The sequence below is a fragment of the Amphimedon queenslandica genome, unplaced genomic scaffold, assembly GCF_000090795.2.
Source record: "Amphimedon queenslandica unplaced genomic scaffold, v1.1 AMPQUscaffold_12894, whole genome shotgun sequence".
NCBI lineage: Eukaryota > Metazoa > Porifera > Demospongiae > Haplosclerida > Niphatidae > Amphimedon > Amphimedon queenslandica.
Genome location: NW_003546870.1, coordinates 12,440 through 27,110, shown reverse-complemented (window position 1 = coordinate 27,110; position 14,671 = coordinate 12,440). Strand labels below are relative to the sequence as shown.

Genomic DNA, 14,671 nt, shown 5'->3' with positions numbered 1-14,671 from the left:
CTAGTACGTAAGCCTTGGGTTCAGTTTGACCACCATTTACAACCAGGCAAAGCAAGCTTAGGGGGTGTGGCCCATACAATGTTACCAACCCTTCCCTCTTTTCCCCCTTTGTTGGGGTGATTTGCAGGGCTTATTGTATTTATTGTATATATTTTGTGTGTGCATTTCAGGGCGAATAGGATATTAAGTGTAAACATGTTTTTTGTCAGCATTAAGTACATTCACCTCTACTATTCACAGTTTATTTTAATTGCACTTATAGTTATGCTATCAATAGCGCTATGCATAAAAAGACCCATATAAGTATTATACAGCCCTAACAATCATAGCATTTAGCTATCAAAGGAACAATTAGCACCACTGTCAAGAGCTGAGAAGATACTGAAACCATCTCCTGTGAATGCTGTGATACAGAGAAGCAATTGCATAGCAGCTATTGACTTTGGAACATCATCACTATCAGTAGCATATACCACTCCAACAACAAGAAGCGATTTGCAAGTTCTGCCACTTCACAGTACACTGGAAAGGGTCCCAAACTCAATACTAATTACTATAGACCAGGAGAACCAGCAGTACAAAGTCATTGGGATTGGACTTCAAGCACAGAATATGTATAGTGATATAAAGAAAAATGCCAACAACTTCATTTATTTTGAAAGAATAAAGAGTTTACTAGAAAGAGATAAAGTTAGTATATATGTCTATAACAATGAGTACTGCTCACTATTGTAATATATATAGTTAGTAGATTATACAAATGAGGTCTCTTCATTCACTGGTGGATCTTATTATCTTATTGAAGTTATAGCTTTTACACTAAAACATCTCATGGAGAAGCTACTGACTGATCATCTGAAAGGAGTCTACAAGTCAACTGATTTTGATTGGGTCATTACTGTCCCTGCTATATGGAAAGCAAGAGCAAGAAGAATGATGAGAGAAGCTGCTTATATGGTAACCTAATACATGCTTTGTATTTCATTATGCTAATATGATAGGCTGGCCTGACTTCTGATGGTCCTGGTATAACTAAGTTCACTCCAGTTGGTTCTCCTTTACCACGTCCAGAGGAGGTTAATCCTGAGAAGCTATCATTAGCTCTAGAACCAGAAGTAGCTGCTATATATGCACAGCATCAGTCAGAAGTATCAGGAATGCCTCCACAGAGATATATGGTAGTTGATATAGGAGGAGGTACAGTTGATATTACTGTACATGACAAGAGTAATGGGAGAAATAGTGTAGTATTACCACCAATGGGTAACACTTGGGGAGGAACAACCATCAATGAAGCATTATCAACATTACTGGAAGAAATAGCAAAAGACAAAGGTTTTGTGTCTTTTTTCAAGTCCAATCCCACAAATGCCAAAGCTACATTAAATAAGTTTTTCTACGAAGAGTTTGAAAAGCATAAAAAAATATTTGGAGATGCAACTGAAGGCATTCATGAAGTAGCACTGACGTTGCCACCATCCTTTGTGAAATTTTATGGCAATAAGAAACTTCGTCAAGCAAACAAGATGAATATGCATTATGATCCAGGAGATAATTCATTAAGCATAGGATATCATCTATTAGAAGAGAAGGTGTTCCAATTAACAATAGACAAGATCATAGAGTGTGTGACAGCAGCATTTGATGAGCTAACAGATCATATTGATACAATTTATCTAGTAGGAGGGTTTGGAGGGTGTAGGTTTGTTAGTCAAAAGATAGAAGAAGGTATTGCTCAGCATCGTGGCATGCTTTATGATAATATAGTGTGTCCTCAACATTCAGATCTTGCTGTTGTATTAGGAGCAGTAATGTGGAAGAAAGATCCTAACATAATCCAATCACGTGTTGCTGATGCTACTTATGGGACAAGTGTTACTTCTTTATTTGATCCATCATTACACGATGAATATTACAAGTATATACACGAAGATGGTAATTTTGGTAAACAGTGTTGTAGTGATATTTTAAAAGTATTTGTACTTAAAGGAGACATTATAAAGAATGAAGTATATAAAGCTACATTTATACCTGGTTATCAAAGTTACAAACAAGTTAATATCTCTATATATTGTACAACAGATGATGGAGTTCAGTATGTAAGGGATAAGGAAGGTAAAACAACAGTACATAAGATTGGTAAACTGGTACTTGATATTCCTAACCCTGATAATATACCAAGGGAGGAGAGAGAGTACGATGTATATATGGATTTCAGTGGTACAGAGATACAAGCAAGGGCTCAGTACAGTATCACTGGAGAAGAAGTGAAAACAGTTTGTGACTTTTTATCAAAACATGACTGATAACAATAACTGTAGTTTAGAGTATTAGTATTAGTACTAATATAGACTTTTATGTGCATTTTGAAAATTTTGAAATTTGTTTACTAATAATTTTTACTTTAGTTTAGTTCTGAATATAAATTTTTTAGCAAAAACTAGCACCACATGTAGCAAATTGGCAACTATAAATCAAATAAATATAAATTAATGACATTTACCAGGATATACATTGATAGACTATACATGAACTAAAACAAAATTATCGTAATTATGCATACGGCTGTTAAACCAGGAACTCAAAAAGGAAATTATATAAACAAGGAAAATTTGCAATAATTTCTAGAATTGTATAGATTTATTTAACTCTACTATTCACAGTAATGTTAATACATGTATCTCATCATGGTTGTATCTAAGGGACCACTGAAGCCACTGGAGAGAGTTGACAAAATAAAAAGCGGCTCCTGTACCAGTACATTATGTGAAAAATTGCAACAGATTAAACTAACTTGCCATGTCACTGTCAACTTCCACTATTGAGTATAGACCTTATACGTATAAGGCCTGCATGACAGCTAGAGTTCATTTCTAATAACATCTGTTGCAAAAGCTTATAAAAATAATTTTTATAGACTACTAACTCCTATATAAACTATACTAAGACACAATAGCAGGGGAGAATAATGATGAATGCAAAAGGGCAACATTGTATAAATGTTGGTACAGGACAATTAAAAGTAGTCCTGTGTGTACCATTACTATAGATAACCACAAAATAAAGTGCTGCCAAATAAGGTAAATAATAATAATATTAATGATAAATAATACTTCATTTCAATTACAGATCAATAACGGAGATGAATTTCTCTTTCATTAGTGATTATAATATGAATATTTTTCTTAGTAAGATCTAATACAAACTAGATATACAAGTATCATTTACATTAGATCTACAGGTGAAATGCTTGTCACTAAACTTCAGACAATAAATTGAACTGTTTCCTGAGTTCATTAAATTAAGGGTAAAGAAGTCATAATGTTAGGCAGTGTAATCATAAATACTAAAATACAGAAACATGGTTCATCAGTATATTCATAGTGGGGATGCATGGTCAATCATTACTTAATCATATATATATATATATATATATATATATATATATATATATATATATATATATATATACCTGCTAAAATTCAACTAATCTTAGCTTATCAATAATAACCTAATAAGTTGTTTCAAAAAGAGTTGAACATAAGCCTTAGTTTTTAAATTTAAAGTTATGTTGAGTGAAAGCCATACCTCCCTGCTTGACTACTGCATGACCCTGCACTATGATGCGTCATGCATGCATGATGACACAGTATAAATAGAGTATTGTACTATTAATAGCATAAACTTTCATGTTGATAGCAGCCCTTACAATCATAAAAATTCATCATGGCTTTATCTAAGGGACCACTGCCACTATCAAGAGCTGAGAAGATACCAAAATCAGCCAGCTCCTGTGCTAAAGAGAAGCAATTGCATAGCAGCTATTGACTTTGGAACATCATCACTATCAGTAGCATATACCACTCCAACAACAGGAGGAGGTGTAAAAGTCCTACCACTTCACAGCACAATGGAAAGGGTCCCTAACTCAATACTAATCATGAAGGAACAAGAAGGGAATCAATACAGAGTCATTGGGATTGGACATCAAGCACAGAGCACATATAATGGCATAGCTAAGGAAGATGCTAAAGAATTTGTGTACTTTGAAAGAATAAAACTATTGCTACAGAGAGATAAAGTGAGTTAATAGTGCTCTAATATTTAATTTAATAACTGTATTCCCCAGTCACTAAATCATGATACTGAAGTCCCTTCACTTAATGGAGGATCATATTATCTTATTGAAGTTATAGCTTTTACAATAAAACTCCTCAAGGAGAAGCTACTGACTGATCATCTGAAAGGAGTCTACAAGTCAACTGATTTTGATTGGGTCATTACTGTTCCTGCTATATGGAAAGCAAGAGCAAGAAGAATGATGAGAGAAGCTGCTTATATGGTAACATAATACATGCATGCTTTGTATTTTATTATATTAATATGATAGGCTGGTCTGCATGACTTCTGATGCTCCTGGTATAACAAGGTTCACTCCATTTGGCTCTCCTTTACCATGTCCAGAGGAGGTTAATCCTGAAAAGCTATCATTAGCTCTAGAACCAGAAGTAGCTGCTATATATGCACAGCATAAGTCAGAAGTATCAGGAAAACCTCCACAGAGATATATGGTAGTTGATATAGGAGGAGGTACAGTTGATATTACTGTACATGATAAGAGTAATGGGAGAATTAGTGAAGTATTACCACCAATGGGTAACACCTGGGGAGGAACAACCATCAATGAAGCATTATCAGAATTACTACAAGAAATAATAAATGATAAAGGTTTTCATATTTTATTGAAATCTGATCCCATTAGTGCCAAAACTACACTATATGGGCTATTTTACGAAAAGTTCGAAGAACAGAAAATAATATTTGGAAATGCAATAGAAGGTCTCAGAAAAATAGCATTATCATTACCAAGACCTTTTACCAGGCAACTATGGCAATGATATCTCTTAAGGAAGCAAAGAAGCTGAATATGCATTATAATCCAACAAATGATTCGTTAATCATAGGGTACAATTTATTTGAAGAGGTACCCACAATAGATAAGATCCTTGAGTGCATCGTGAGAGCAGCAATTGATGAGCTAACAGATCATATTGATACAGTTTATCTAGTAGGAGGGTTTGGAGGGTGTAGGTTTGTCAGTCAAAAAATAGAAGAAGCAATGGCTCAGCATCATGGCATGCTTTATGATAATATAGTGTGTCCTGTACAACCAGATCTTGCTGTTGTATCTGGAGCAGTAATGTGGAGGAAAGATCCTAGCATAATCCAATCACGTGTTGCTGATGCTACTTATGGGATAAATGTTGGGCCTGTATTCAACCCAGAAATACATGATGAACATTACATGCATGTTAATAGATGAAGAAGATGGTAAGCAATGTTGTAAACATGTCTTTAAGGTATTCATACTCAAAGAAGAAGTAATAAAGGATGACATATATAAAACAACTTATATACCTCTAAAGCTATACTCAAGTACACATTCCTATATACTCTACAGCAGATCATGGAGTTCAGTATGTAATAGACAAAGAAGGTAAACTAACAGTATGTAAGATTGGAGAGCTAATACTTGATATTCCTAATCCTGATAATATACCAAGGGAGGAGAGGCACATTGATGTATTTATGGATGTCAGTGGTACAGAGATACAAGCAAGAGCTCAGTATAGCATCACTGCAGAAGAAGTGAAAACAGTTTGTGACTTCCTATCAAAACAAGACTATAGCTAACATCATGCACTTTTGCTAATAACAATTAAATAAAAATATTTCATATACATGTAGTAGTAGCAATTACTGTAGTTAGAAAAGTATTAGTAACATACATATAGATCTATTTTACATTTAGAGTGACTTTTCTATACAATTTTAAACTTTTTGGAATTTGCACTAATTTCAAATACATGCAGATACTTGCCACAGAGTGTTTCAATTGTAGGACAAATAGAAAACTTGCAGTAATTATATGTTTCATCACTTAATTAACTGTTGAATTTACAATGTAATGCAAAAAAAATAATAACAAAAGTGAAAATACATTAACTATTTAGTGTCCTTGTACCACTTCCAGCCTTGCCCTGACATTATGCCCCTAAGTGAATCAATATTGATGATTGGAAGATACACTACTTTCTTCTTTCTCTTCCACCATTGACCTCTTTTTGATTCTTTACTTCCAATTTTGGTGTACTTGTATTGATAATGCAATGCCCTCACAAAACTGTAGGAAGACATTATTATTGTCTGTGTCAGTGACTTATACTTTGACTTATACTTCTGTATGACTTATACTTTGCCATCAAATGGAGAATATCTGGACATAACTAACTTCTAATTGGCATACATAAAGCATTAAAAGATCATAAATTTAATCAATATGCACAAAAGTAGATAGAATATGCAGAAGAGAAGAATAAGGAAATAATAGATAATGAAGAACTGTAAACTAACTAACTAAATAACATAATTAATTAATGTGCTTGTAATAATAATAATTATGTCAAGTTCACTATTGGTAGTGGTTTGTGTGGTTGTTCTTTCTTGTGTTTATCAATCAATGTTTGATCTTTAAGAGTAACCCACAGGATATGAGGAGGAATAGTATATCTAATACTAATCTCAATGTATTCAAGTGATTGGTGGGTGAAGATAGTTTCATATAAATGTTGTACTATTTCTATCCAGTAACGTCGAGATGACTCAGCAATGTCTTCACACTCTATCTTCAATAGTCTGATGGTTGTATGTGACTGTAGCATGTTAGTAACAGCAGGTAGTACCTGTTCATAAAACAATGGTGTCATTATTTGTTCCTGCTTTTCATAACTACAGTTACTGTATGACTGATGTGGTTCAAAGTTAATGTTGAGTTCTGTGAGATTGTTCTTTTGAGAGATGACATTAATAAAAGTGCTTATCTCTTCATTCAGTGGAATGGATACACTCAATTGCTGAAGACTAGCGTTATGCTGGAGACCTCTTGTTAGGAAGGACAGGAATGAACTTGGAATGTGAATGTCACCAAAAAGAATGTGCATGTGCTTGTAACCATCAATTTCAAGGTATTTAAGTGTTTTGTTTTGTGTTAGCATGTCTTGTAGACTAGTACCCATACTGCTGGTATATACTCTCTCCTCCTTTATCACCACACTCAGAGCTTTAAGTGTAGTATTGGTTTGTAGAATAGTAAATAGTTCAATAGCACTCTCAGCTGTGTCTAGTGGTAAATTAAGTGTATGCAGACTGGGATGAGAAAGAAATAGAGGATGTGGTGGGTATGGATCATTTAGTATAAGACAGTGTAATCCTTTGATATGTGGAAGGAGCGATGTTATTAGTTCATTACTAATCCATCCTCCTCCTATCTCTAGAGCAGTCAGTGGTGTGTTCACCTCTACTATATTCAGTGATAATGGTAGAAGTTCATCAGGTATGTACAGCGAGAGAGCTTGTAATGTGTTGTTGTCCTTTAGTAACTGCTCTATTACTCCATTAGGTAGAGGAGGAGGAAAATCGTCCCTAACATGTATTGATAATGATCTAATTGTTTTATTTCTTGTTACTCCTTTAATGACACTGGTAATGGTACTTGTTATTTCATTAAAATCATTATACATAACCTTCATTTCTTGTAGTGTTGAATTCATTTCTATACATTTCTCAAGTTCAGTGCACTTGTCTGTGTAGTATGTATTGTCAACTGTTGGTATAGTAGGTTGGCCCATTATTGAATGCAGTATCTTCAATTGAGGAAGATTGAGGAACTGTAATAATGCAATACAGGGAACATAATGACCTCCTAATAATACACAGTAGCACTCCTGAATACTGTATAAAAGTGATGGTTGTAATACTTCATGTATTAATTCTTCAGTGGGTTTAAACAACCTTACCTCCAGTCTCTTACACTGGGTCTGTAGTATTATGGTATGTTCAGATGGTAGTTCTTTATGGACATCCTTCAGGTGTAATGTTGTATTGGAGTTGTTTATACAATAACTGAGACACAACCAGTCAAACAAAGATAATGATAGTCCATCCCTATCCAGACACAGTGAGTGGTTTTCGATGGATTGTGCTAATACTTGACATAATGTTGCGTTCTGTGATTCATACAGGAGTTGAAGAAGAAGAATGGGAACACTTTCAAAATCATCAGGTCTGATATGATCATACCATCTAATCTCAGGATTTTGATAGAAGTAGGAGAGATGATAAGTCTCAAATCCAAACAATGGTTTCCTCTTACACTGTAAGTCAAGTTGTTGCATAATAAAGTACTGTTGATAGCTTTCATGTTCAAGGTGAGTTAGTCCTGCCACAAACCTCAGACACATTCAAAAGTGATCATCATCAAAGTGATCCTTAAACACTTCCTCTGTCTTCTTCTCATGCTTAGCTATCCACCATGCAGCTAGAAATTCCTGTATACTCAAGTGAAGGAACTGATACTTCTCCTCATCATATTCTGTGAATCTTGTCATTAATCCAAAATAGTCTTCCTTGAGTGCCTCACTCAGTGACTGCAGTTGATCTGAAGAGAATGTCATTGTTGTATTAGCCAGATTAGTATAAGCTAACTGACACATCTCTTGTAAAGGTTTAGCTAAGTGTGATGGTAATGAAGAAAGACTACGTAAAGTATGTGGGTTAATGTCATGTCTTTTAACATGTCTTCTGATAGTTTGTAGGATAAAGTTCTCATACAGTTGAGTGAGAGTTGCTGGTAAGTTTCCTCCTTCCTTACAATAAACTAAGATGACCATGGAACAGACTAGTGGTATATAACACAATGATTGGACATCATTTCGCACTTGAAGATCATTAATGAGTTTAACTGCTATTTGTGAGTCCTTACTGCTTTGAGTAGTTGTGAAAAGTTTGTCATTTTCTTTATCTTTTCTTTTCTTATCAATGAGTTCTTGTGCTAGTTTTGTATCTTTTTGAAGTGTTTGTATAATTACTGTTGATATTTCTTCCTCAGAAAACCCAATGACCTGAACATGTCTACTGAGAGTATAAATTTTCAAAAGTGAAGAGGAGGCATAGCTACGAGAGGCAACAATTACTGAACATTGGTCTAACTTTTCCTTACAAAAGATGCTAGCAGCTAATGAAGACTGTCTGAGTTGGTCACTTAGTTCATCCCAACCATCAAAAATTATCAGTAATCCTTTTCCATTTGTTTTCTCAAACCATTCAGCTACCATGGGAACTTCGTATCGTTGATGCACAAACAGGTCAGCTAGTGTAGTAGCTGTAGCTATCTTGCTATTTCTTAAAGGACAGTAAAGTACCAAGTCATACTGCTTGTGTACAAATAGTCCATTGGACCACATATTCAACAATTTACGACAGATTGTGGTCTTGCCAATACCAGGAGGACCGTCTATTACTACTCTGAGAGGCAGAGATCTACTATATGTGGGTTCGAGTACATCTTCAACACTTATCTTTTTGTTTTCACTTAGTTTAACTATTTTATCAACTTTTCCTCTAAGCATATGCCAAGCTGATTCTGCTTGTGTGCTGGAATCTAGTTTTTCTACTAGTGCTAGTCTTCCAAAGAAATCTTTTCCAATTCTTGGTGGCCAGTCTGTAGCAACAATAGGTTGGTGTTTGTAGTGTTGTCTCATACTGTCAGCATATCCTTGAACAGCATCAGGTATTGAACTAACGGGTTTAGCTACATTAGACTGACCTATATTGATCAAGATACCGTACATAAAAACAATGTATGCACATTAAATAATTTATTACCTCTTATATCAGTAACTGGTGTATTGGATATATCAACTGGTGATGGTAGTACAGGATGTGAACTGACATTATCAGGTATAGACTGACCTAATGTATTGAGATATAATGACTATATTGATCACTGATAACGTACACACACACTCACCTAATTGGTGTAATATAGAGGTAGCAATATCTGTTAGTGTACGATGTTGTTGGTTTAATACAAGACATATATCAATAAGATACTGCTCTGGGTTAAGAGAGGATTCCAACTGTCCACGTAATACACTTATCAACTTCATTGCTTTAGTATAATCAGTCATAACTCCCATTACAAGTACATCATCAACTATTTGTTGTGGTATTAACCCATTAGCATGTAATTCAGTTGTTATTTCGTAGAGATTATTTGAAATTTCTTTAGTGAGTTTACTAGAATGAGTCCTTAATATATCCTTTGGATTATCTGCAGTATATAGTATATCAGTTATATAATGAGGGTTGTATTAAGTGTATGTTCAGTTACCAGTTATAGGACCAGGATTGAGTTCAACATCTCCTGATAAGAGGAGGAGAAGAAGTAAAACCAAATAGTAGATCAGGTCAGAGCTACTGCCAATAGTAGCTATAAACAAGACTAATGACTGGAGGCAGTGGATCATAACAGCAATAGTAATTATACCTATTGTAAATATATACATTGTATGCTAATATTATATACTGTTAGTTTGTTTACCTGTTGGAGGAATAAAATTGAGCTTCATATATCTCAATAAAGATAGAAGAAGAGAAACAATAAAAGACAGAGCTGCTGGCAGTTTAGATGTTTTCTCTTCTAGTCTAAGGCTGCCTGACTTGCTGTCTACTGCAGCTTTGAATGAGTGAGAATGGCAGCCATTAGCTGGTCTACTGGAGGCAGCTTGACAGTAGTTCCACAGTCCAATACTAGCTCTCCATTGAGAGATATCAATCATCTCGAATAAATATTATAATTCCGAGGTTAGAGTCAAGTAGTTCTCTTTATCCAGTCACTAATGATAAAGAGAACAATGGAAGTAAGTGCACATGCATTAATATATTTTATTCAATACCGTATAGCGGAAAATTTTCGTGGCCCAAAATTTTCGTGGATTTCGCGTTTTTTTCGAAACCCACGAAAATAAAATCCGCGAAAATCGATTTTATACGGTTTAAAATGGCCGAATTGTAGAAAACCACAAAAATTAAAGCCACGAAATTGATTTTTGGACGAATCCACGAAAATTTTGGGCCACGAAAATTTTCCGCTATATGGTAGCTATAATATTCATGATGTGATGTGTGTGTATAAAACAATCATAAACTAGAAAAATCACTGTACTTAAAAGAGACAGTTAGACTTTGGTCAACTGATTTTACCACAAAAACCACAATAATAAATTAATCCACTATAAGGTAACTGAATGTAATTTTAATTTGACAATTCTTTGGCTCTATAGCATCTGAAAAGTGGAACTATGAGTCAGTGGTTCCTAGCCACAACATCATACATGTTTTAACTTCAGATCTTTGCTTGTCACTGTACTTTCAGTGCTCAACTCAAGGTGTGTGTGTGGGTGTGTGTGTGTGGGATGATATGGGAAATATTTGTAACAATAAAAACAGAAGCCACTTTTGTACATACATACATGCACTCATATGCATGAGAAATTTTGGGAGGGTGTGTGTATGTGTGTGTGTATGATAAGGGGGACAATATCACAATACCACTAGCTTTCGTACGTTAAAGCCAATACACACATCTCTAATGGAACTGCATACATTTGTAACCACTTGGGATTTTTCCTAGGGTTCCAAAGAGCTGTGATAATTTCAAATAGGCATAAATCTATCTACCAAATCCATGTAAATGAGATGCTTAATAATCATTAGGATATGTGTTTTATTAAAGCAGCAAAAATAAATTTTCTATTTTAGCTAATTAGCCTATGAGTGCCATATGCATAAAAGCATATAATAGTCACAGCAAGTACAACTCCTCAGTGGCGTATCTAGGGGAGGGGGCTGAGGGGGCTTGAGACCCCCCTCATGGCTGGGCTCGGAAAAATTACTGAAGTCTCATCACTATCAAACCTCTCAACAGCCCCCTGATCATGATTTCAGCAGTTTATAGTACTTTAGGGAGCAATCAGTATGCTTAAAATTATTTTGACCCTACCCGTATTTGATGAAAATGAAGGTAAACGCTGTTTTTTGGTGTAAAAAAGTGGGTGTGACCAAAATCGTGGAGCGCTTCACGCCCCCCAACATCCCCCTCTTCGAATTCCTAGATATGCCCCTGCTCCTCACTACATCTGCACATTCTCAGCAATTATTGTGGCACATTACAGTTACTAGTTCCACATTCTGAGTATGCTTTGAGTTCACAGTTGATTTCACTTGCGTTTTACTGCATGAAGCGGATTACGTGTCAGTACCTAATAATTCATGCACAAAATGACAAAAAGTCAGCAACATCAACTCATACCTCTGGCAATGAAATGTGTGGTAGTAGCGAGGCCTAGATTATTACGAAGTAAAAAAATAATAATTTACCTGCCTAGAGTTAGCCTTCGATTCTTCTACACAATATAGCAGCAAGACAGATGACAATAGAAAAGGCAAGCCAGCACAAGTAACTAAACACAAGATCAAGCTAGGCGAGCAAGCTCGATTGCATTAACAACACAAGCCCCACCTTTACTTTAAAGGTGGGAGTATCTATTTGGAATTGGGCCCTTGTAGGCGATGCGAATCCAGAGTCCTACATCTGCGCATGCGCAAAAACACGTGGTAGACCTCAGCTAACTAGTGGTTTATTAACTATGATGTAAAACATTTAAAGGGGCTCAGCTAGCCCTCGAGCGACACTATTTTGGGCTGTATGACCTTCCTTACTGCTAGAGAAGATTTTGGATAGCAGTTTAGTCTCATCTTGCTGCCTGTTTGCGGTTTGCTGCAATGAGCAAAAGCTTGGTTATAGCCGCCATTTTAAATTTAATTCATTGTGACCACACCCGCTTGCTATTTAACATTAATAATAGTTAGCATAAAGACGGACCTTTTCTCGTTAGTGCTTTAGTGGGCTTCGCTCAATTAACATCAAGAATTAATTCGGAATTGTTTCAAACGACTCTCATTTCTCTTTCGATACGTGTACAATTCCATTCGGAATCGAAGGATCAAATACTCGGGACTCGGAATCGCCCATCACTATAAAATGGTCCAAGCATGACTGCATGGCGTAAATTTTACATGTAGATCTAGAAATAAATTTTACTCAATAAGTTAACAGATAACATTCACACTAGGCCGGTTCCCAGCCTTAACTGTTAATTTCATGTGAAAAAGTGAAAGGAAAATAATAATAACAAAAGTGAAAATACATTAACTATTTACTGTCCTTGTACCACTTCCAGCCTTGCCCTGACATTATGTCTTTAAGTGAATCAATATTGATGATTGGAAGATACACTCCTTTCTTCTTTCTCTTCCACCATTGACCTCTTTTTGATTCTTTACTTCCAATTTTGGTGTACTTGTATTGATAATGCAATGCCCTCACAAAACTGTAGGAAGACATTATGATAATTAGCTTCTATTCACACTCTCACCCACTCCTTCTCCCACTCTCTTCATTGAATTGACATACTTTGGTGGCTTTTCCTTAAAAGGATTGTGAGCAATGAGTGAGTTAAGTGAAGGATCTCCAGCAAGTAGTTTAGCACAAAAGTGTAGTAGCCATGGATTATGTTGATAACTCTATTAAAAATAAAATAACAAAAATTAATGTATAAAGCTACATTGTAGATTTACAATATGATGCTAGGCCAGTGTACTATCATTAAATTAAGTTTAATCAAAAGCGTGGGCGTATTGACCTATTCATGCATGCTTTATGCTAGAGTTGAATTAAATTTAACTCCAGCATCAGTGTAACGTCAGGACTAGTGTAATATTGTAAACTGACCATAATATAAGATCATTGGCCTGACCACAATCACTGAGGGTAAGAACTACATGTATGTACACATACATGTACATGTTTCAATTCAATCTGTACACATGCACATTTGAGTTAACTAATGATTATTGTGTATTAATAATTTGATATACTCCAATAGCAAAATTTAGCAATCAATAGTACCAGTAATTGTACATGTAAGTACATGTACCTCTAAACTATTTGAAAGTGTACCTGAAATGCAGCAAACCACATCAACCAGTCAAGACGATAATGATAAGGAGATATGATGCAAGGTCTTCTTGATACATTACCAGGCTTACAGTTGAATTCAATTTCCTCCCAGTCGGCCCCCTCACCATTCTTTCCAAAATTAAAATCATAGGTCCCCTCAATAATGACTTCAGTTCGTTCCTTAGTAACACTAGGATAATAAAAAAGTATTATAATAATGACAAAAAGACATACATGTAGTGTGTAGCGAAAGATTTTCGTGGCCCAAAAATTTTGTGAATCTATCATAAATTGACTTTGTGACTTTAATTTTTGTGATTTTCTGCTCTTCAGCCATCTTGAACTGTATTTATTCAAATTTCATAAATTTTATGAACGTAAAATCCACATAAAATTTTGGCTACAAAATTTCCCCACTATCATGGCAATCATAATAGTTTACCTGCCAAAAGCTCCGTATGTGTTGATAATCCTCAATGGTTCAAAGCTAGTATTCATTTGTTGTCTACTGGAGAGAAGATTCTGTACAACAGGAATACTGAGATAAGCCAAAAGCAATCCCAAGCTAATAGATACAACCTTCCTAATGTAATAACCTTTTGGAGGACAATATTGATAATAGTAATGTACACAGCACATTGTATGTCATTTCAATGATATGCATACATGTACATGTACATGTACACCTAATTAATGGTAAGTTTGCTCAAAACTGTCTCTAAAAAATTTGTACATGTACATGTATAAGTT

The 14,671-nt window shown here is 35.1% G+C and overlaps 3 protein-coding genes and 1 long non-coding RNA gene across 4 annotated transcripts in view; 2 read left to right on the top strand and 2 right to left on the bottom strand.

The window, feature by feature from the left end:
* Positions 1–6: 6 nt before the first annotated feature.
* On the top strand, positions 7–2,369 carry LOC109586355 (heat shock 70 kDa protein 12A-like). Its single transcript, XM_020002531.1, has 3 exons — positions 7–690; positions 745–957; positions 1,002–2,369. The coding sequence occupies exons 1-3, from the start codon at positions 613–615 to the stop codon at positions 2,304–2,306; spliced, it is 1,596 nt and encodes a 531-aa protein (XP_019858090.1). The 5' UTR covers positions 7–612; the 3' UTR covers positions 2,307–2,369.
* A 2,031-nt stretch (positions 2,370–4,400) lies between these two features.
* Positions 4,401–5,323, top strand: LOC109586343 (chaperone protein HscA homolog). Its single transcript, XM_020002523.1, has 2 exons — positions 4,401–4,839; positions 4,965–5,323. Exons 1-2 carry the CDS (start codon positions 4,401–4,403, stop codon positions 5,321–5,323), a joined length of 798 nt encoding a protein of 265 aa, XP_019858082.1.
* A 4,250-nt stretch (positions 5,324–9,573) lies between these two features.
* LOC109586348 (uncharacterized) lies at positions 9,574–9,896 on the bottom strand. The gene is made up of 3 exons (XR_002186964.1): positions 9,869–9,896; positions 9,724–9,810; positions 9,574–9,664 (listed from the first exon to the last, which is right to left on the bottom strand). It is a non-coding gene; the product is annotated as an uncharacterized LOC109586348 (long non-coding RNA).
* Positions 9,897–12,993: 3,097 nt separating this feature from the next.
* LOC100633145 (lipase maturation factor 1-like) overlaps positions 12,994–14,671 on the bottom strand; it is a 5,391-nt gene continuing 3,713 nt past the window's right edge. Inside the window, exons 6-9 of the mRNA XM_020002522.1 lie at positions 14,364–14,555; positions 13,922–14,111; positions 13,376–13,485; positions 12,994–13,292 (exon numbers count right to left, since the gene is read on the bottom strand). Of these exons, the coding sequence (XP_019858081.1) occupies positions 13,115–13,292; positions 13,376–13,485; positions 13,922–14,111; positions 14,364–14,555 (670 nt within the window). The 3' untranslated portion in view covers positions 12,994–13,114. The remainder of the gene's footprint in view (positions 13,293–13,375; positions 13,486–13,921; positions 14,112–14,363; positions 14,556–14,671) is intronic.

Bases quoted from the DNA above. Each gene is read 5' to 3' on its own strand.
- LOC109586343 (XM_020002523.1), top strand. From the start codon at position 4,401: ATGACTTCTGATGCTCCTGGTATAACAAGGTTCACTCCATTTGGCTCT. The intron at 4,840-4,964 runs GTCTCAGAAAAA...CGTTAATCATAG, and splicing joins ATTTGGAAATGCAATAGAAG to GGTACAATTTATTTGAAGAG.
- LOC109586355 (XM_020002531.1), top strand. From the start codon at position 613: ATGTATAGTGATATAAAGAAAAATGCCAACAACTTCATTTATTTTGAA. The intron at 691-744 runs GTTAGTATATAT...TAATATATATAG, and splicing joins GTTTACTAGAAAGAGATAAA to TTAGTAGATTATACAAATGA. The intron at 958-1,001 runs GTAACCTAATAC...CTAATATGATAG, and splicing joins TGAGAGAAGCTGCTTATATG to GCTGGCCTGACTTCTGATGG.